The sequence below is a fragment of the Macrobrachium nipponense genome, chromosome 1, assembly GCF_015104395.2.
Source record: "Macrobrachium nipponense isolate FS-2020 chromosome 1, ASM1510439v2, whole genome shotgun sequence".
NCBI classification, from domain to species: Eukaryota; Metazoa; Arthropoda; class Malacostraca; order Decapoda; family Palaemonidae; genus Macrobrachium; species Macrobrachium nipponense.
Window position 1 is genome coordinate 52,855,900 of NC_087200.1, and position 23,183 is coordinate 52,879,082.

Below are 23,183 nucleotides of genomic sequence, written 5' to 3' on the forward strand. Positions count from 1 at the left end.
CCGCCCACCCACGCTTTCAGGGTGGCGAGGGCGACTTCCCTCACACCGCTAGCCTGAAAGAAAGGTGAGATTAGCTGCCAATTGTGGAACGGGGTTAACAAACTTACGACTAGAAGTTGTTAGTAAAATCATAAGTAAGCCTATAATGGACTTACCCCATCTCCCAGCTGACTGACCAGGTCGTAGCATATAGCGCAGGCTTCGGGGTGCCAGACAATCGACTCATTGAACGACGTGGCACACGGGGCGTGAGACCTGCACTCGTCATGTCCACAGGGGTCGTAGAGCGTCGCATTACAGGCTGGGACCTGGCAGTTGGTAGCCTGTAAGTGAAAAAGTACATGAGTACCAAGTAAACACTTACAGCCTAACATATGCTCCGCTAGTGCCGGAGCGATAAAGTTAGATAAAACCAGAGCCCCGCCAAAATACGTGTGGTAACCAGGTTGGAAGATAGGCTATGGCTCCGCCAATGGCGGAAGCACAAGGATCAACCAACTAGGAGTGGTGGTAATGGAAACCACGACGGAAAATGGCGGGGATGGTGATAAAATAATATAATAACACACAATTCATTGTAAAATATCTTATAATTAGGTATATATCCTTAAAATAACAAAATAAAACAACTTCTCTCCGCCCGTCTACTAGAAGAGTGGCGTAGGTAAGGAAAGCTCCCTTCCGATAGCGGGGGAGAGATATAAGGATATAGTAGGCAAGCAACCGACCACTCGATAAACCCACCCTGCCCGCTAGCGGAGCCAATAACCTATAACCAAAGGTGCCCCGGCTGCGACGGAAGGCTCCTTACGTATCGTGAGGTGGCTGAGCAACTGGGGATGGGGGGAGGAAGGTCCCGGCGAAACACGGCGGGAGCGAGAAAAAGGGGGGAGGGATGGCCTACTCCTCCCCGCCTCACCAACTACCGCATGGAGACCCGGTACCTCACAGTGGTCGCCCTATACCCCCCGCTGGGGGGACCCCCTGGACACCTCCGAGAGTGTGAGAGAAGGCGATGAGGTTGTCATAACAACCAAGGGGTCCCCCAGCTCCTCCCTATAACAGAGAGGGAGGGAAGGGGCAGGGTAAGGTGCTATGGAACACGTGACCGCAAGTGGCCTAGGCCGCGAGCAACACAACCGTGGTAGGGCCACGTGAACCAAGCTGTACCAATACATGGAACAAGCACCTAGGCTAGCCTAACACCCTAAATAATAAAAATACATCGAAAGGTGGAAGAGACACTTTTAGTAAAAGAGAAAGAAGCCCAGGAGGAGGCAGACTGTTCCAAGAAACAGGAGCCTACTCGGAGCCAGCGATAGCCGATGTAGAGCAAGAGCCGGGATGCTGGGCCGGAAATAACAAAAATAGCCCTAAATACCAAGCTAAGAGAATGGTAGGAGGGCTGAACTAGCTAAAACTCGATGTAAAACAATGAATGTGATAAAGTAAGCCCATAAGTATAAGAAGTCCCAGTATGGAGGACCGGGAATTCTTACGAGGCGGCATGGCCGCCACGAGACAACCGGGGAACCGTATATGACCTATTAAGAGGAAAATACTGGTACCCGGAAGACAAAAATACGGTAAAATGTTACTTATGAGTTACTTAACTTAGCCGTGGCAATCGCAGAGCGTTCCATCGTAGATAGATACGAATAATATCCAGAAAATAGGAGCACAAGAAAATGGCGACTTGTCGCTGGTGCTAAAAATTAAGGATGACCGCTAGGGGCGCTGCTGTCCGTGGCGTCCCCTAGTAGTAGTAGTAGAGGCTGCATCGCCCGTTGGTATCGGCTCTCTCTTGGGGGGATTCTGATAGGGAAGTTCTAATTGGTGTTTGTCTCGTGGTAGTGTTCCACACTCGCCCCTATATCATACCGACACTTCTTTTTTAAGAGTGAGCGAGTCAGTTTTACTGACATTTTTCTTAATTTTGTTTTTCTCTGGTAATTTTAGGCTAATTTTACCTAGAAAGAATGATATTAAGGATACTTTCATAGGCCGACACGAGCTGAGCCCAGAAAATAATCTACATGAACCCTTACTTACAGTAGGAGATTTTAACGCTCATAGTCCCCCTTGGGGTAACAGTCAACCTGCTGATGCACCAGGAACAAACATAGAGAAATAAGTGAAAGTGATGTGTCAACTTACTTCTCCAATACCCACTTAACCTTTTCTTCAGTAGATATCTCGCTGTGCTCAGTCGACTTAGCTGAAAGACTTGAGTGGAATGTCCTGGATGACTCGTATACCAGTGACCACTTCCCCGTAGTCCTTAATTATTTAACCCTCTTACGCCGAAGGGGTATAATAAAAATCGTCTCCCATATGCCGAGGGGGTCTCGGAGTGAGCGCCGAAGCGGAAAATTTTTTTTTTCTTCAAAAAATCACAGCCCGCTTAGTTTTCAAGATTAAGAGTTCATTTTTGGCTCCTTTTTTTGTCATTGCCTGAAATTTAGTATGCATCCATCAGAAATGGAAAAAATATCATTATCATATAAAAATAATGCAATATATGATAGCGCGAAAACAAAATTTCATATATAATTGTATTCAAATCAAGCTGTGAACAAAACATTTAAAGCTAACAAGTTAATTTTTTCTTTGTATATAACACATTGTAAAATGATCAAAGCAACACAGAGAAAATATTATCACAATATGATGCATGAATTCGTAACGCGCGGACATAAAAAATGTTTTTTTCAAAAATTCACCATAAATCTAAATATTGTTCTAGAGACTTCCAATTTGTTTCAAAATGAAGATAAATGATTGAATATTACTATACTGTAAGAGTTTTAGCTTACAATTGCAGTTTTTTACCATTTCGGACGCGTTAAAGTTAACCGAATGTTGAATTTTTTAAATATTTTTTTTATATGCAAATATTTCGAAAATGAAAAAGCTACAACCTTCAGTTATTTTTTTGTATTCTAAATGAAATTGCTCACATTTTCATATATAAAACTCTATGAAACGCCTAATATGAAACGGAGCAAATATAACGAGAATGCGACGTACGCATTTCGGAGATTTGCGGCCGAGAATCCGTGCGCGGGGGAAGGAAAGTTTTTTTTTTTTAAATTCACCATAAATCTAAATATTGTGCTAGAGACTTCGAATTTGTTTCAAAATGAAGATAAATGACTGAGTATTACTAGACTGTAAGAGTTTTAGCTTACAATTGGGTTTTTTTGGCTATTTCGGTAGAGTCAAAGTTGACCGAACGTGGTTTTTTTTTCTATTTATCGTTATTTATATGCAAATATTTCAAAAATGAGAAAAGCTACAACCTTCAATTATATTTTGTTGTATTCCACATAAAATTGCGCACATTTTCATATATAAAACTTTATGTAATGGCTAATTTAAAATGGTGCAAACATTACGACAATCGCACAAAAAAAGTCTGATTTTTTTCGGAATAGTTACAGCGCGGACGTAAGGAAAATGTTTTTTTTTTTCATAAATTTACCATAAATCGAAATATTGTGCTAAAGACTTCCAATTTGTTGCAAAATGAAGGTAAATGATTGAATATTACTAGAATATAAGAGTTTTAGCTTACAATTGCGTTTTTTTACCATTTTGGTAGAGTCAAAGTTGACCGAAGGTTGAAATTTTGGCACATCATTATTTATATGAAAATATCTCAAACTGATAAAAGCTACAACCATGGGTTGTTTTTAGTTGTATTGTGCATGAAATTGCGCACATTTCCATATATAAAACTTTATGTAACGGCAAATTTAAAATGGTGCAAACATTACAACAATCGCATGAAAAAATTTATCGGAAGAGTTACCGTGCGGATGTAAGGAAAAAGTTTTTTTCATAAATTCACCATAAATTGAAATATTGTGCTAGAGACGTCCAATTTGTTGCAAAATGAAGGTAAATGATTGAATATTACTAGAATATAAGAGTTTTAGCTTACAATTGCGTTTTTCAACCATTTCGGTAGAGTCAAAGTTGACCAAAGGCTGAAATTTTTGCACTTATCGTTATTTATATGAAAATATTTCAAAACTGATAAAAGCTACAATCATGATTATTTAATTTTTGTTGTATTCTACATGAAATTGCGCACATTTTCATATATAATACTCCATGTAATGGCTGATTTAAAATGGTGCAAAAATTATGTCAAAGTGACAAAATAATTTCTGAGATGTGTCACTTTTCAGTGCGATAATAAAGAAATTCCTGCTTGCGCGCCTGCGTAACGATTGTAAACAAAACAACGCCTTGATCTGTGAGCTCCCAGCATCCCCCAAGGCGCGTAATTCAAAAGTTTTTGGCTGGTAGGCCTATAAGTATTTTTCCGCGAATTTTTAAAAAAACTTTATGTCGACGTTTAATACGTCCAATCGGCGTAAGAGGGTTAAATAATAATTTAATATTGCCACCTGTAAAATATAATAACCAAAATGCAGATTGGGACATTTACAGTCTACATACCAGAAATATACCACCATTTCCGCATAACCAAAACCACAGTACAATATGTGAATTCTTCACAGATTTCATGATAAAAGTTGCTGATAAAAGCATACCTAAAACAAAGCCACACCCAAATAAATCCCCTATCCCATGGTGGACTCCAACCTTAGCAACTTTAAACAAAATCAAACATGTATTAAGTCAAAATCTTAGCAGACTTAAGACACGTCTCAAAGCCCTCAACAAATTGCCCAACCATACAAATAAACTAAACAAGATATTGGTCAACATAAAAATCAATTATGTTAAACCTTTATATAACAAATACAATGCCAGATTTCGAAAACTTGTAATATCTGAGAAAATATTATCATGGAAAAACTATGTATCAAGCTTGTCAACAAATACATCTATGAAAGATATTTGGCAAAAAATAAGCAAAATTAACTTGGAAGGTGTAGCTGCTTTGATGGCTTCCTTCTGCTTAAGGATGGTGCCTATCGTCGACGTATATCGGCCGTATTCCTTAGCGATTACACTCAACCGCATGCCAGCTTCATTTTTTTTAATGATCTCCATCTTCGTCTCCATAGAAAGCATCCTCTTCTTTCCGTGAACTTAAGCAACTTTCTTGGGACCCATGACTACGTATACTGTACGTAATTAAGTAATGTAGTATACTATGTACTAAAGTTCTCACACAACACGATAAAGTAGTGCAATGAAATTACTAACAAATGTACGTTAATAAATGAAATTGTATAGAATGAACGAATTCTGCATGCGTACACAAACGAAGGTGCAAAACAGTGGGTGAAGGACGCCTTTACGTACAGCATGATGGGAGAGATGCTGATCAATAGGAGAGCAGGATCTTATGGCAGTGAATAGGATCAGGATCCAATGGGAGAGTGGGAGGATGGTGGCGAGTCTACTCAGTAGGCGTTGCGCGAGTTTTAAAATTGTTATCGGTCCGGGCGAATCTCGGGACTTTACAGCAACAACCTTTTGTAACCTGAACTATTTTTGTATGTAGAGCCAAAAAAATCTTCGCATTTGCTTTCGTAACTCGAATTTTTCCTAAGCTGGGGATTTCGTATGTCGAGGTACCGCTGTATTATTATTATTATTATTATTATTATTATTATTATTATTATTATTATTATTATTATTATTATTATTATTATTGTCATTACCAGTACCGTAAACATTCATTGATGTATACGCTGTTTCTGTATGAAACCTAGGAATAACTGTTTCAGTAAGAAAACTAGTACTGCTATTACTATCTCTACTATTTTACTAATACTTTAATACTTTTCTGCTACTTTATTTCTACTGCTTTACTACTATTTCTACTACTTTATAACTGTTCCTACTTACTTTTTTCACTAAATATTCCTATTTTTTCCGAAACCCTTACTATATTTTTTTCTATTTTTTGACAATGTGGTAAAAAATATTCATTGATATATACACAATGTTTTCACATAAGAATATTAAGAAAAAATATGAATAACATAAAATTTAGTGGGAGCAAGTAATGATTGATACTTGCCATCGACATTGGGCTTCATGCGGTATGCAAGCGTTTGCAGCAATGCAGCAGGCTGGTGGCAAAGAGGTTAATCCGAAATTGTGGCTTTCATTTCTAACCTTGGAGAAAATACTTACATTGAGAGGAAAGTAGAGGTCTTCAGGTGTTACTTTCACGGAGGTTGGCTTGTGACTGACATCTAATTCAGGTTACTGGAAGTGCTAAAGTTATTTTTTGGGAAAGTGGTCGCACAACAGTACAGGTGGTCGCATGGCCACATAGCGGTGCTTTACCCTAGGGCAAGCTTCATGGAGAGAAGTTTCTAAGGAAACTTCACAGTACCTTAGACACAACTAAAGAGTGAGAGAGCTACAATCTTAGTCAGATAAAGTAGGCATAGTAAATTACCCCTCGACCCGCTGAAGGGGGGCAACCCTCCAAAAGTGGCAGTAATGGCTGATGGATTGAATACACATGGTAAGCAAAAACTTGTGTTGTACAAAATATTTTGTTATGTAACCTTAAAAGGATGGTTGACTTCCACTGTGCCCACCCCTCCTTTTTCAAATGTGGGTTGACAGCGGTATCAGTTAACGGCTATCCGGTTTTATGGCTCTTGTCTAGCGATGCTGTTAAGTGGAGTTTTGGTGTTGATCTCTGGTTAGCAGCGCCAATATCCAGTTAGCAGCGCCAATTTCTAGTTAACAGCAGTGCCAGTCTCTGGTTAATGGCGCCAATATTCGGTTAACGGCACTGTTAAACAGGTTTTTAGTGCTGTTATCGCTGATTTTCAGTTAGCAGCATTGGGCGGGGAAAGAAACACACACACACACACACACACACACACACCGCGCTGTTAACCGAGGGCTGCCTGTAATTGAGGGGTAAGGTTCATTTTAGAAATATAAGATATACTTACCTCTCCATTGTAAAAGTTACCCTCCTCCATCCCTCCCCACATTCAAAGTGGACAGATGTAGAATGACTAGCTAAGGGTGCTTGTACCTATCGGTCCCCTAGTGGGAGGTGGGGGAAGTAGATGGATAGAAGACGGATATTCCTAGAAAATCGAGTGTTCTGGTTTTTTGTTTCAAGCTGATGAACTACCACTGGCACAGAAGTAAAAGCTATACATATAATGGAGAGGTAAGTATTAAAAAGATAAATCGTGAATTAAGTTATTTTTGTATAAAGTACTTACAGTACAGTAATAATTGAAGAATAATAGCTAGAAAATTAAATGGCAAAATATTTTATCAAATATAAAATATGATAAATCCAACCTTTCCCCATGCCACTAGAACCTTGTATTAATGAAAGTTGCATCCTTCATATGCTTTTCAGATTGATAATTCTTTACAGATTTTGGCTTAGTCAGTTTGATTGGGAATTGAAGAGGAATTATTATTGATTGATATAACAACATTGGTCTTTGATAGGTTGTACTTACTCATAAATTTAGAATTGGCAATATCTTCCCACTGAATGCTAGTACAGGGAGTCCATGGTTAATGGCGTTTCTGTTTTACGGCACTTGTCTTATGACAATGCTAACCAGATTTTTGGTGCCAGTAGGCAGTTTTATCAGCACTGGTAAACCGTTTAACGCTGCTGTTAACCGTTTAACGCTGCTGTTAACTGGTCAACAGCGCCGGTAAGCCGATCATAGTCACTTTTGGAGTTGTAAATGATATTTATTTGGTTAACAGCGATTTTCAGCGGTTATTGGTGCTCGGCCAATAACCTAACTACCAAGGACTGATTTATATGATGTGCTCTACTTGATAATATAAAGAAAAACGGAAACCTGAGTTTTTCCATTGCAAGTTCCCCCATACAATGTCTCAATTATTTTATGTTTAGTATGTGATTTTTTTTCATTTGCTTTTACCAAGAACCAAGAATGCAATAAAATTAATGCTTGTATGACTTTTTGTTTTCTTTTGCTTTCTCCAACAGCCAAGTAAGCAATAAAATCACAGGAGAGCACAACTGTGTAATGGTTCATCCCTTAGTAGAAGAAGAACCTGGTGAAAGTGGTGTGGTGTCGTTACCTAGCAGCATGGAGTGGGTCAAGGATTCATGTGGAGAGTTCTTACGTCGATTCATAGGTCTTCTTGGTGGACCATTAAGGAACTTTTCTCCAGTACTTGCACTTGCAATAATCCAAAGTCATGATAGATATATCAGAGAAAAAGGTTTGTTAACCCTTTTATTTATAATGAACATTAGAAGCATAATGCATTTTGCTTAATGATATTTTTGTCTATCATCATTCATGGAAAGTTCAGATCTGTTCTTATTGTACTATTTCAAGTAACTCTGGTCACAGAAAATGATATATAAATAGATTTTTATCCACTATCCACTAAGTATTTGCAGAAAATTTGATATTTTCATATAGGATATGTCTTCATATCCATAATGTATGAACCAGGCTACTTGACCTGCTATTACAGTAGTATTCTCATTTTTGGCAATAGTGTGTATCACATTTTGTTTGCACTAAATCTCTTAAGCTTGTAGGATCACAAAAACAATTTAATGAAAGAGCTTTATAATTCAAAAAGCTGAGTCATACTTGGACTGGGGACCCTTATGACAAAGTTCCCAAGCAACAGACAGTGTTAACTGGAAAATTAAGAGCACTCGGAAAAATAAAGGATAGCATTTCATTGGCCCAGGACTAACAGACCAACTGGTTGCTAAATTGTTAAAAAGTTGCTCCAGCAAGTGAGCATAAAAGAATACTAACATTTATCATTGTAATTGGCAGTCTTAGACTTTCTTCAAACTGTTGATTATGTAATTGAAATTCAGTACTTTTCATATAAAAATTGTTTCCTTAAATAACATACTGTACGCTTTCATAGGGTAATACTCATAAAAAATGCGTAAAAGTTTCAGTTAGGCCGAGCTTTTCTTCATCACTTATGTATCCTTCAATATTGTTACTTGGTTCAATAAATTGGCACACCATAAAAAACACATCTCCCAGTGATAGATTTTTAAAAATTTTCTTTTTCGATTAACAAGTACTTTTCAATTATTATAAGCATAAGCTGTATTAGTTACAGAGAAGAGGGAATGCATTCTTGTACAAATGCCTATACATACAAACTTTCTCTCACACTAGCCTTGTCCACGCATAATGTCAATCGTTGTCAACAATTTTGGTGAAATCAAAGCTAAGCATGTTAAATACCAAGATTGCCCCACATTTACTTAAATTATACCGGCTAAGAATATTCCCCCCTGCCACACTTTCCTCTTTACGTTACTATCTAAGTACAGGACGGTTGGTTCAGCGAGGAAAACAAACAAAACTCTCAAAATCCATGTACTCACCATATACCAAGAAATTCAGGGTGAGACGCTGTGCTGTCCACTGTATACAGCCGTTGAGACCCAAACAACCGTTGAATATCAATGCACCGAAAAACCAAACAAGCACCAAAACCTTACATCAACTGAAAACAACACAACAAATCACTACAGAAAAAAATACCTGCGACACCAAGACTTCACACAGGTCAGCATACACCACAATTCTAACACGAACAAACACCAATTAACATCGAGACAACACAACAAATCAATAACACAAACAAACACCAATCAACATCAAGAGTTCACAACAACTCACAAACACAATTCACAAATCAAACATAACAGAAACTCACAAGCTCAACAACCTTCAGATGGACACAAGCACAACAAACTCAATTATACAATATCAAAACAATCCAGAAAACATCATACAACAGCAACTCACTACCTCTGACCAGACTGACTGTCCAAAAAAAAAATACTGCCTCCCCCCACTCTCTGATCCGACTGCCAAAATACAGGACTGCTTATCTTAAAACAAACGCTAACAACGACAACAACAAACCAGCCTCTCTCCTCGCTCTCTCATCTCTCTCTCTCGCTCTCTCTCTCTCTTCTTCTCTCTCCCTCTCTCTATCGATCTCTCGCTCTCTCCCATACAATGATTAACATAAATTGCCGACTGGGATAAAAGGCAGAAATGTATATAAAAAAAACCGTTAGAAATAAGGTGCCTCTTCAGCACCACTGAGAAAGCATTTTGAATTCCTAGCTTCATTAGGTTCACATACGTTAAAGTACATTGATAATACTGTACAGTACACCATTTTTCATAAACCAGTCATTTTGTAATATTGTATACACTGATAAACTTGTACTTTCCATAAAATGCAGCTCTGCTTGGTGAATAACCAGTTCTCAAATGTTTCCAGCCAGAATTTTGAAGAGCTGCCGTAGCATTACCCTTCCCTCCCAGTGCAATAGTTGATAGGTTTAACCCGTTTCATTTTTACATTGTGATTTATACTACATTTTGTACAACATGATGCCAGCACATTTTATTTCTGACTGAAATGCACCTTCAGAAGACAGGAAGAGTTATTTTACGGAGCTAAAAAAATAGCCCTCTCACACCTAACGTTCAGAGGTGCCTGTGCAGGTGATTTCGATGCAGTCATATTGATTGAGATAAATTTGCTCAGGTCACCTGTGCAGGTAGAAGAAACTGTCCAGTTGTTCACATTAACATTCTCTGTACTTTCATCTTCCTTGCACTCTTGTTACATTAATTTCCAATTATCATAGGTCTGCATCTGTCCTTTTTTCATGATTTCCTGAGCATTCCTACATTCCTTTACTGTGTTACTTCCTTTTCTACCATTTTTCTTAGTTGTTTATCATTCAAATACTAAACACTACATTTTTCAATAATTTCTTTATTTCTAATTTGTCATTCTCATTGCACTTGACCATAACATTCCTGTAGTCTCAACAATATTAATCTTATCCATTTTCTTGTCAGTGCTCATATTCTGCTGCAGAGAGTAATGCAGACTTTTTACATCTGTCATAATGTGATATTTTTATTTGCCAGTAGTCTAGTAATCTTTTTTTCTCTTCATTCAGATTATTGTTACTCCTTATAGCTGCTGTGATGTCCATTATGTTACCATAATAATGGTCTCCCTTTTCTCTTTCTAATGTCTTGCTCTTATGTATACCTCTGATGTAGAGAATCTCTCCATGCATACTTTGTTGTTAGAAGCGTCTCTTTTTGTATCTTCTGCAAATGTATTATGTAATGTTTTTAATAAAAATGATACCCAATTGTGACATATCAAGAGGTTTTTTTTGACAGGCATTGATTGGAATGAACTACAGATATTAGTAACGGGGCATGACCTTCAACGTCTAGAAAGGTACGCAAACAATCTAGCTGATCGATATCTCATCAACGATATGTTCCCAAGCCTAGCATATCTCTATTTTATGAAGAGACTGCCTGCTGTTCAGCTGTCATCTTTGCAGTCGGTAAGTTCTGGGTTTTGTATGTGGTCTGATCATAGAACCCTGGTCATTCCTCTAAACACACAAAGTAAAATGCTCTCTCTCTCTCTCTCTCTCTCTCTCTCTCTCTCTCTCTCTCTCTCTCTCTCTCTCTCTCTCTCTCTCTCTCTCTCTCTCTCTCTCAAACAGAAATCTTGTTTGTGAAATATATTAATTCTGTTAATAAGGCATATTGCAGTGTGAACTTGGATACTGGCAAACAAAATAGAGAAGATTTTGAAAAGGGGGGACTATAGAATGTTAAGAATCATGGCTCAAGTATAGTGGGAGGATCATATTCCTTATGAGGAAGTTGCAATGAGCGTTCTTGTCCACCTGCTGCAAAATAGTTTGAGATATCAAAGACTGAGGTGGTTTGGACATAGGATGATAGGAGACTCACAACTTTATTAGATGGTGAAGTAGCAGGATGAATACCAGTAGAAATACCCAGTAAACCCCAGAAAAGGAATCACATGAAGACTCAGACCAGATAAGAATTCAGGTTGTAGAAAAAATGGGAGAAAACTGATTTTACATTTAACCCACATAGAGGAAATTGGACTGCCAACCAATAATGATGATCTAGATTTCTGTAAAACTTTAATACAGGCAGTCCCCGGGTTACGATGGGGGTTCCGTTCTCGAGACGTGTTGTAAGCCGAAAATCTTCTTAAGCCGGAACATTGTCAAAAATCCTAAGAAAACCTTACTTTTAATGCTTTGGGTGCATTGAGAACTATGTAAACTACATTCTTATTGCATTTTCATAAAAACAACTTCAAATATTGATTATTTTGTATTTTTGGTGTCATATTTCATCTACCAGATGAGCTTTGTAGGCGTTGTAACCCTGAAACATGCGTTGTAACCCTGGAAATAATTTCTGATGAATATAATTGAGAAGTGCCTTAACCTCGGAACGTCGTAAGCCGAACCCGTCGTAACCCGGTGACTACCTGTATGTGAAAAATTTGCATTAGAAAATATTAAGTGAAGACCTCAATTTTAAAATTTTTCCCAAGGGTTTCAAGAAATTCTCAAGAATAAAATTATTTGTTCATGTAAAAAACTAACCTTCGGTCTTAACATTAGGATATATACTAGTGCCAGCTGGAAATCCAGTAGAATTAACCCTTAAACGCCGAAGCGGTAAAAAAAAAAATGTCTCCCGTGTGCCGGAGACGTTTCAGAGTGAGCGCGGAAACGGAAAAAATATTTTTTTCAAAAAATCACAGCGCGCTTAGTTTTCAAGATTAAGAGTTCATTTTTGGCTCCTTTTTTGTCATTGCCTGAAGTTTAGTACGCAACCATCAGAAATGAAAAAAATTATCATTATCATATATAAATAATGCGATATATGATAGCGCAAAAACGAAATTTCATATATAATTGTATTTAAATCGCACTGTGCGCAAAACGGTTAAAGGTAACAAGTTACTTTTTTTTTCGTTGTAATGTACACTAAATTGCGATCATTTTGGTATATAACACATTGTAAAACGATAAAAGCAACACAGAGAAAATATTATCACAAAATAAAGCATGAATTCGTAACGCGCGTACGTAAACAAATATTTTTTTCAAAAATTCACCATAAATCTAAATATTGTCCTAGAGACTTCCAATTTCTTTCAAAATGAAGACAAATGATTGAATATTACTATACTGTAAGAATATTAGCTTACAAATGCAGTTTTCGACACCTATCTGACGAGTTAAAGTTGACCGAATGTAGAATATATATATTTTTTTATATGCAATTATTTCGGAAATAAGAAAAGCTACAACTTTTAAATATTTTTCGTTTTATTCTACATGAAATTGCGCACATTTTCATATATAAAACTCTATGAAATGCCTAATATGAAACGGAGCAAATATTCCGAGAATGGGACTCACGCATTTCGGAGATTTGTGGCGGAGAATCCGCGCGCGGAGGGAAGGAAAGTTTTTTTTTAAAAATTCACCATAAATTTAAATATTGTGCTAGAGACTTCGAATTTGTTTCATGATGAAGATAAATGACTGAATATTACTAGACTGTAAGAGTTTTATCTTACAATTGCGTTTTTCGACCATTTCGGTAGAGTCAAATTTGACCGAACGTGGTTTTTTTTCTATTTATCGTGATTTATTTGCAAATATTTCAAAAATGAGAAAAGCTACAACCTTCAACTATTTTTTGTTGTATTATACATGAAATTGCGCACATTTTCATATATAAAACATTATGTAACGGCTAATTTAAAATGGTGCAAACATTACCACAATCGCACGTATGATTTTTTCGGAAGAGAGTTACAGCCGCGGACGTAAAGAAAATGTTATTTTTTTCATAAATTCACCATAAATCGAAATATTGTGCTAGAGACTTCCAATTTGTTGCAAAATGAAGGTAAATGCTTGAATATTACTAGAATATAAGCGTTTTAGCTTACAATTGCGTTTTTTGACCATTTCGGTAGAGTCAAAGTTGACCGAAGGTTGAAAATTTGTCACTTAACATTTTTTATATGAAAATATTTCAAAATTGATAAAAGCTACAACCATGGGTTGTTTTTAGTTGTATTGTGCATGAAATTGCGCACATTTTCATATATGAAACTTTATGTAACAGCTAATTTAAAATGGTGCAAACATTACCACAATCGCATGTATGATTTTTTTCGGAAGAGTTACCGCGCGGACATAAGGAAAAAGTTTTTTCATAAATTCACCATAAATCGAAATATTGTGCTAGAGACTTCCAATTAGTTGAAAAATTAAGGTAAATGATTGAATATTACTAAAATATAAGAGTTTTAGCTTACAATTGCGTTTTTCGACCATTTCGGTAGAGTCAAAGTTGACCGAAGGTTGAAATTTTGGCACTTATCGTTATTTATATGAGAATATCTCAAAACTGATAAAAGCTACAATCATGAGTATTTTATTGTTGTATTCTACATAAAAATGCGCACATTTTCATATATAATACTCCATGTAACGGCTAATTTATAATGGTAAAAAAATTATGTCAAAGTGACGAAATAATTTCCGAGATGTGTCACAGATACTTTTTAGTGCGGCAAGAAAGAAATTTGCGCTTGCGCGCCTGCGTAACGATTGTAAACAAAACAACACCTTGATCCGTGAACTCCCAGCATCCCCCAAGGCGCGTGATTCAAGAGTTTTCGGCTGGTAGGCCTAAAAATATTTTTCCGCGAATTTTTAAAAAAACTTTTGTATGTCGACGTAAAATACGTCCAGTCGGCACCCGAGAGACAAAAAATGTCGACGTAAAATACGTCCAGTCGGCGTTTAAGGGTTAATAAAAAAAACTTGTTTGGTCCAGGGTCTATTGACATCTGTACCGGGTCACAGGGTATTAGTATTTCCCACAATGCCCTGGGCATCTTGTGACCTATCAGTTAATTTCCTACTGCCTTTAGGAGAGGACATGATTACTCTCTATCTCTTCAAAGCCGGTTTAGTTTGCCTGTTTTTTCATATCTCTTTGTTACCTTTCTCTGGGTGCTCTCAGTGTGTGTGTGATCTGGTAGGTTTGAGTAAGTTGTGAGATCATGGAGAATTTTACTTCACCAACAGAATTTCTTCGGGATCTCACAAGAGACAAAGGAAATGCCCTGGAGTGAGTGGTTTTCCTTGTTTGAGATTCCTTCAGTTTCTTCTAATGATTCGTTATTGGAAACACCAGAAGGGGTGCACAGAGGATGGAAGGAATGTGGTCGGCGTAGGCCTATCAGGCGTACCAACCTTGGAGGGGTTGTTGTCCAACTATATGATGTCACGCTTTCCTCCTGGTACTCTGACTATGAGTGTCCCTCCTCCACCTGGTCTGCAGTTTATGGGGACGAACTCTACGGCAATAGCATTGGCACCTATGTTTTCAATGACTCAGAATTTGGGAAGTAGTTTTGCGGCACGCAGGGATACTAACAGTAACCACAGAGTGTCTTCCATCAAGCGGGTGGCGTCACAAGCCATGCCATCAGTGACGTTACAAACTGGCATGGCGTCCACCATGACATCACAGCCTACTTCCACTCTCACATCCTCGTTGCCTCTGGATGCAAATACGCTGTCAGACTCGGTAGCACACACATTTATGAAAAATTTGCAAGCTTTAGAAGAGAAGATAAATAAGAAAGACAAAAGGAAAAGACATAAATCATCGTTGTCTTCTTCGTCATCATCTAGTTTGACGTCATTGCAAGACTCGATGATATCACTGCGTGCACCAGTCAAGCGTTCGAGGATAAGGGACTTTGTGGCTGATCCTCATGCCAAGAGAAGATTAAACTCTTCTTCATCTTTGAGCCAGGACTGTCACATCCATGTCAAAAACAAAGTAAAAAAGGCAGTTGCTGATACAGGTAATGATGATGACAGCCATCATTTAGATACGTCGGCACTGCCGAAAGGTTCGACTGATACTGGAATGGGATCGGCTGGGATGACGATGCCAACTGTGATGGCAAGTCCCTTTAAAATAAGAAGGAAGGATGGTAAAGCTCCCATTAAAAGGTCAAATAATTTAGAGTTGGTAACCCCTCCGGGTACATCAATGGAAGCGGCGGTTCGCCTTGATACCAGAAGATCAAGGTCAACTTCCCCGACGGCCGTGGGAAATGATAGCCCTTCAGCAGTTGAGAATAATAGTAGAAACAAGGAGGAAGTATGTTCTACTTCATGGGAGCTGTCATCCTGGAGGAATAGACAGGGTTCTCACTCTAGATTGAGGAGCATGGAAAGATTTAGGCGTTTGCGTTCTCCTGTTGTTGATTCAAGATCGAGCCAACAACGGCCATCAGAGATCAGAGATGTCACGGTCGTGGGGTTGAACGGCCATGAATCACACAGACATTTGTCAACTAATAGGAGTGAGATAACTTTGTCTGCGGTTGAACAGAATGTTTTGGAAGCAGAGAAAGGGGAGAATCAGGAGTTTCCGGCTTTGTATGCAGAGGTGATTGACTTGATTCATCAATTCATTAACCTCTCAAGGAGGTCTGAAACTTCTTCCAGTATAGCTCCTATAGGAATTGAAGCTCTATTCTGAGAAAGGATACTAAGGTGTCGTAGGAATTTCCATGCTCAAGTCATGTAGAGTCCGTTACAATATGTTGATGCATGGATTTCCGGAAGGGATAATTCTTTAAGATCAAATAGATCATTCAAGTTCCTTCTCCCTCCATTACTGAGACATAGAAAATATTATGTGACACCTCTTGTTTCATTATTAGCGAGACAAATAAATCCAGATGTGTTGAGATTAAAACTTTGATTAACCTTGGATCAGGGATGGAATACCCCTCACTGACTTGTCAAGAAGCTGCTGCATTGGAGGCAACGGCTTCTATCTTTCAGACGGCTTCTTGGTTAGACCTTTGGTCAACAGCAGTAGCTTAGATTACATCCTCAGAGTCAACCAGGAGATTAGTAGATAAGACAATGTTTATCAGATTGCTTCAATCTGGTTCAAAAGCAATTTCATACTTGACAAATTTGTGCCAATGTATGGGCTAATATCCTGTTGATGAGGAGAGATGCAACATTGGCTAGTTTAAGCTGTACTATAGATTTGGATTCCCTATTAACAATTGGGAATGGGGGTATCTTAGAGTTGCAATTGCTGTTACCAAAAGGTATGCTAGAAGCTGCAGTTGATAGAAGAAGGATGGATACTAATGATAGATTAGTCCAACAGGCAGTTAACAAAGCATCTGGAAGTCATGCTAATTAATGAAGTAAGACAATAACAACAAACACCACAAAAGAGACCAGTGAGACATAATCCCTCCCCTAGGTCAGCAAGACCCTCTTCTCCAAGGAAGAAATTATCTCATCGGCCCTTTCTCAATAGACCCAATAGAGGAAGGGGTGTTAGGGGCAGAGGGAGAGGCTTGAGATGATAGACTGGGTGCCTCTCACCGCTCAGTCACACCAGCGGGGGGATGCCTGGCAAATCATTGGAAGGTGTGCCATAGATTCGGAGCGGAGCAGTGGATAGTGGATATGCTCAGAGTCGGGTATCTGATCCCATTCAACTTTATTCCACCCCTGACAGAACAACCATTACCGCACTCCCTTACACTCATGGGTCTCAGAAATTCCTTATCCTGCAAGAAGTGATGAAGATGATGGAGAAGGGAGCTGTAGAGCAAGTAACACTCCCTTCAAGTGGATTTTACAGGCGTATTTTCCTTGTCCTTAAGGCCAATGGAGATTGGAGGACAGTTATAGATGTGTCAACATTGAATCTGTTCATAAGGAAAATAAGATTAAAATTGGAGACCAAGGACAGTTCTAGCAGCAATCATGGACAAGGATTTTATGCCGACAATAGACTTGAAGGATGCTCACTTCCAGATCCCAATCCATCAGTCTTCAAGGAAGTTTCTCCACTTCAGTCTTGCAGAGAAGGTTTTCTAATTCAGAGTTCTGTGTTTCAGATTGACAGCGTCTCCTCAAGTACTTACAAGAATATTCACTCTCATGTCGATATGGTCACATGCTCAAGGGATCAGGTTAATAAGATACTGGGATAGTTGATAGCAAAGTCCCGAGAAAAATTACCCCGGGACAGGCATATCCTTTTCCAGTTTTGTGATAAATTAGGAGAATTCGAGTTTGGACCCCAGTCAGAGGTTGGTGTACTTAGATATGATCATAGACACAGTAAAGGCCAAGGCTTCACTTTCAGACCAGAGGGTAGAGATCTGCAAACAAGTAGCTAATGCTTTCCTAGGAAAGGAAACACAACCAGCAAAGCAGTGGCAAGTAGTCCTAGGAATCCTAAGTTCCTTGGAGAAGTTAGTGTCACACAGGAGACTACATCTTCGGTCCTTACAATGGAGGATGAAAGAGTTTTGCTCTCCAACTGTAGATCACCCATACGAGCACATTCCCTTGTCGACAGAGGTGAGAAAAGATCTACTGTGGTGGTTGCAAGACAGCAATCTGACAGTGGGAGTTCCCCTTCAGCAACCCTCTCCGGATCTCCTGCTGTTCTCGGATGTGTCACTCGAAGGGGGGGCCGCTTACATAGAGGAACTGTTGATTTTAGAGAAGTGGAATCACAAGGACAGGGAACTCCATATAAACGTGCTAGAATTAAAAGCAGCCATTCTAGCTCTACAGAACTTCTGGGAGAGAGTGAAAGAACAATCATTAGTATTGATGTCAGACAACACCACAGTAGTAGCCTATGTAAACAAGCAAGGAGGACTGGTATCTCATCAGTTACGCCTGATGACAGGTCTGTTATATGGTGGGATGTCTTAATGATGCACCCTATAAAGTAGCATTGCTTTATTGAGTAACACTTTTGCTGAGAAGAGTCAGTCCATGATGTATACAACATGGGAATCAAAACAATGAATTCATACATCAAAACAAAAGTCATCATATTGAAACATCCCCCTTTTCATAAAAAGGAAAATTACAGTACATTTTTCTTATGCAACACAACTGATTCATTTTGGGAAAGCATGCTATCAAAATCTGAAACAAACTTGACACTGTATAACATAATGCACAGCTGAATATACTGCATCACGGAAAACATTAATACAGAGGTACCTCGAGATACGAAAGGCTCAACTTACGAAAAACTCGAGATACGAAAGCCAATACGAAAAATTTAACGGCTCTACATACAAAAAGTTTTCAAGATACGAAAGGTTTCTGAAAGTCCGAGATTCGCCCGGATAACAATTTTGAAACTCGCGCCACGCGCCGCCATCTTAGTACTAGTAGACTCGCCACCATCCTCCTGCTCTCCCATTGGTTCCTGATGCTAGTCGCGGCCATGAGATCCTTCTCTCCTATTGGCCAGCGTCCCTCCCATCATGCATCTACTATGTACACGTGGTGGCGTGCCTAGGCCACTCGGTACCAGCATTGTTATAGTACGCACGAGGTATTCATTTTCGGGATCGTCAATGTGTATTTAAAAAAAAAAATTTCTCATATCTTTTCACAGAAAATGGAAAAAGAAGAGCACCTCTTGAGTGACGACATAGTATATGATATGATTGACCAAGATCTCTCTCGTGGATAAGTGACGCAAGATCTCTCGCATGGGATAAATGATCAAGGTCTCTCTCATGGGATAACTGGAAACTTTGCAAGGTTGGTAGAATCTCCACTCCCTGCTGAACAGAGGGTGTTGACCAATCATTTACAACATGCATACCAGTATAATCAAGGCACTTCAGTTTATGTTGAAGGTCAGCAGCCGAACATTCAGTACCCAAATCAGTTGCAGAGAGAGCATTTGGTTGAACAGGGTTTTGATGGACACCAGGGCCAACAGTCATGAGGCGCAAAAAAAGAACCAAGTGATAAAAAACGAAAGTTGAAATTCTGTAAAAAAAAAAAAAAAAAAAAAAACCTACGTAAAGTAAGAAAAAAAAAAGTTAAAAATCAAAAAAGAAAAGAAAAAAACGGCAGAAATTAAAGCCGCTTTTGATAAAGTGCAATCATTTGTAGAAGACACCCCCCCGAAAAGGCTCACACAGGAACATTGTGAAAAGTAGGCAGAAGCAATCTTCCTTGGATAGTTACGTATGTATATTTTTTAAAGTGTACGTACGTACATACGTATCTTGCCAGTTTGTCCTCCTCCTCCTCTGCCGCCACACTTTCGGAGATAGCCTCACTCGAAAGGTAAGCTTCCACATTTTACGTACATATATTTCTTGTTACCATGTACACTAATATACACTTTATTTACAAGGTTATATTTTGCCTTTTTTTTTATTAATTTAGGTATTGAATGGTCCAAATTGTTGTAGTAGTTTTCATTGTTATAGGTCAATTTTAGCTTTATTGTGAAATTTACTGGGGTGTTTTTTGGAGGGCTTGGAACGGATTAGCCATTTTACATGTAACATGTGGTCCAAGATACGAAAACCTCATGATACGAAGGGCGCCTCGAAACGGATTAATTTTGTATCTCGAGGTGCTACTGTACATGAACATTTTATGTCCAATACTTCAATTTCAACTCTAATGTCTTCTCGGTAGCTTGTGGGCTTGACAGTGTTTCATTTGAGTCTTTCACTTGGGACAGAGGCTATGGGACGTCTAACAAGTGATGATGGCATCACTGGTTCTATTGCAGGTAGATGATGTATAATTTTCTTATGCTCATCAAAACTGACAGATGTAGGAAGTGCAATGTTGTTATCTTGCACAGTTGCATCACTGTCGGTGTCATCGGCTGGAAACTCTTAATGTAGTTAATTGTTTTATAGCATTCCTTGAAAGTTCCCTCAAAAACTTTGTTTCTTCTTATTTCACTACCATTTGGGGTAATTAAGGTATATGACCTGGGTTCAGGATTTTTCAACTTTATTGTAGCAGGAAACCAATACTTGCCATCTTGCACAAGAACTTTCACGCCAGGTAATAACTCACTCAGCTCTGAACATGTATGAAGATCATAATTGCTTTTAGAATTGTTGCTGGTCTCCTGTAGCATGAAGTGATGATCCATGAGATCAGGGGTTGCCTCCACTTTAACAGGAAGGCTATTCAATATCTTCCTCCTGAATAAGAGTTCGGCAGGACTTTTCATTCCGTTAGAAAGAGGGCAAGCTCTGTACGCTAGTAGGGCTTTGTGGGTATTAGAGCCAGACATTTTGGCATTTCTAAATATGTTTTCCACTACACATACCATCCTCTCACTAAATCCATTTGATTGAGCATACCTTGGGCTACTGGTGATATGGATAATATCCCATTCTTCAACAAATCTCTTGAATTCAGCAGATGAATATTGGAGTCCACTATTGGACTACAGGATCTGGCTTGGGCCATGGATTCTGAAAAGTTCTTCCAGAAGATTTATGACAGCTTTCAACGTGGTATCTCAGCCTAGCTGCTTAATAAAAGGCATTTTACTGAAATTGTCAGCTACAATGATAAAATTCTGGTTATCCCATTCAAAACAATCTGTGGAAATAAACTGCTGTGGAAGAGGGGGTGTTGGATGTCACAGCATAGGTTCATTTGGGTATTATCTGGCATTTAACAGGAATTCCCAGCAATCTCCTGTGTTCAGCAAAATCCTTAAGCATGCCATTCCAATAAAGGCATTCCTTTGCTCTGACCTGGCTTTTGAGATTCCTAGATGTCCATTTATTCTCTTCAAATATTCAGTCTTCATTGACAGAGGGACTAATAGACATTCTCCAAAGAATATAACACCATCTTAAACAGACAAAAAATCCTTCACTGAAAAATATTGGCAAATTGCCTTTGTCAGACTTTTGGCTGACTCAAGCCAACTACTTGTCACTTGCCTTTGGTGTATGGAGAGCTATAGTCTTGGTCTGTAGCTTGTTTGACTTTTTTCAACTGTCTTTGCGAGATCTGTACGAGGTGAACGGCTTTTTCTAGGTGGACTTCTGCTCCAGGTGACGGTTGGACTCTTGATAAATAATCTGCAAAAATTAAGTCTTTTTCCTGGTTTGTACTTGGAGTAACATGCGTTGGAGCCTTGGGGAAGCCTGGCTAAGTTGCTTGAGATGAATGCTTTCCAGCAGTTTGTGATCACTAATCACAGTAACAGCTTTGCCATATACAAAACAATGAAAATGTTCGAGTGCAAAAACAACACTAAGCATTTCCCTCTCAATATTACCATAACGTAATTCTGGTGGTGTGAGGAACTTTGAGGCTAAAGCAACTGGCCTCCCATCTTGCATCAGAGCAGCTCCCAGCCCATGCTGCAAGGCATCTACTTCTAGAGTAACAGGACTTGTATCAAAATAACGTATTCTCATATCTGAATGAATTACTTATTTGAGTTCATCAAATGATCTCTGATAGTCAATGGTCCACTCATGTGGGACTTCCTTCTTGAGTAACTGCCTTAAAACCTTAGTTTTCTCTTCTATCAAGGGTACTAAAGGGCCTAAATACTATACTTAATTAAGTAAATTAAGTATATCTTAGTTTTACCTGACCACTGAGCTGATGAACAGCTCTCCTAGGGCTGGCCCGAAGGATTAGATATTTTTACTTGGCTAGGAACCAATTGGTCACCTAGCAAAGGGACCTACAGTTTATTGTGGGATCTGAACCACATTATATTGAGAAATTAATTTCTATCACCAGAAATAGATTCCTCTGATTCCGCATTGGCAGAGCAGGAAATCAAACTTCGGACCACCGGATTGGCAGCCGAGTGTGAAAACCACTCGTCCAGCGAGGAACTTAAATACTGTACTAGTCCTAAGAAACTTTGTAGTTCCCTCACGCTTTATGGAGGGGTCGTCGATTGATTTCATTGAACTTTGCAGGGTCTGGTTGCATGCCATCCTTAGACCATACAAGACCGTAAAAATTTATGGTTTGTTGTCGCACTTGACATTTCTCAACCTGAAAAACAAGGTCTTCTTCCTTGGCGACCTTCAGTAGTTTATGAAGATTATAATCATGTTCCTATATGTCTCTTCCATAAACCACGTCGTCGGCTATACCAATTACTCCCTCTCCTACTTTTTCAAGAATCTTATCCATCTGACACTGGAAAACACCAAGTCCAAAAGGCAGATGGAGGAAATGATACTTCCCAGCTGTACTCTGGAAAGTGCAAAGTTTACTGCTCTCTTCATCAAGCTTGATTGACCAATAGCCATTTTTGGCATCCAAATTTGAATAAAGGACACTTCCTGACATCTTGTGTGCTATCTCATCTAAAGTGGGTATCTTATGATAACTCCTCTTTAGTGCAACATGCAGGTGCTTGGGATCAAGACATACCCGCAATTCACCAGAAGTCTTCCTTATAAAAGCTGAT

At 38.7% G+C, this 23,183-nt stretch overlaps 1 protein-coding gene across 1 annotated transcript in view; it reads left to right on the forward strand.

Moving 5' to 3' along the window:
• LOC135218788 (RNA cytidine acetyltransferase-like) overlaps window positions 1-23,183 on the forward strand; it is a 268,720-nt gene that overhangs the window by 228,506 nt on the left and 17,031 nt on the right. Inside the window, exons 15-16 of the mRNA XM_064255237.1 lie at window positions 7,949-8,187; window positions 11,178-11,350. Of these exons, the coding sequence (XP_064111307.1) occupies window positions 7,949-8,187; window positions 11,178-11,350 (412 nt within the window). The remainder of the gene's footprint in view (window positions 1-7,948; window positions 8,188-11,177; window positions 11,351-23,183) is intronic.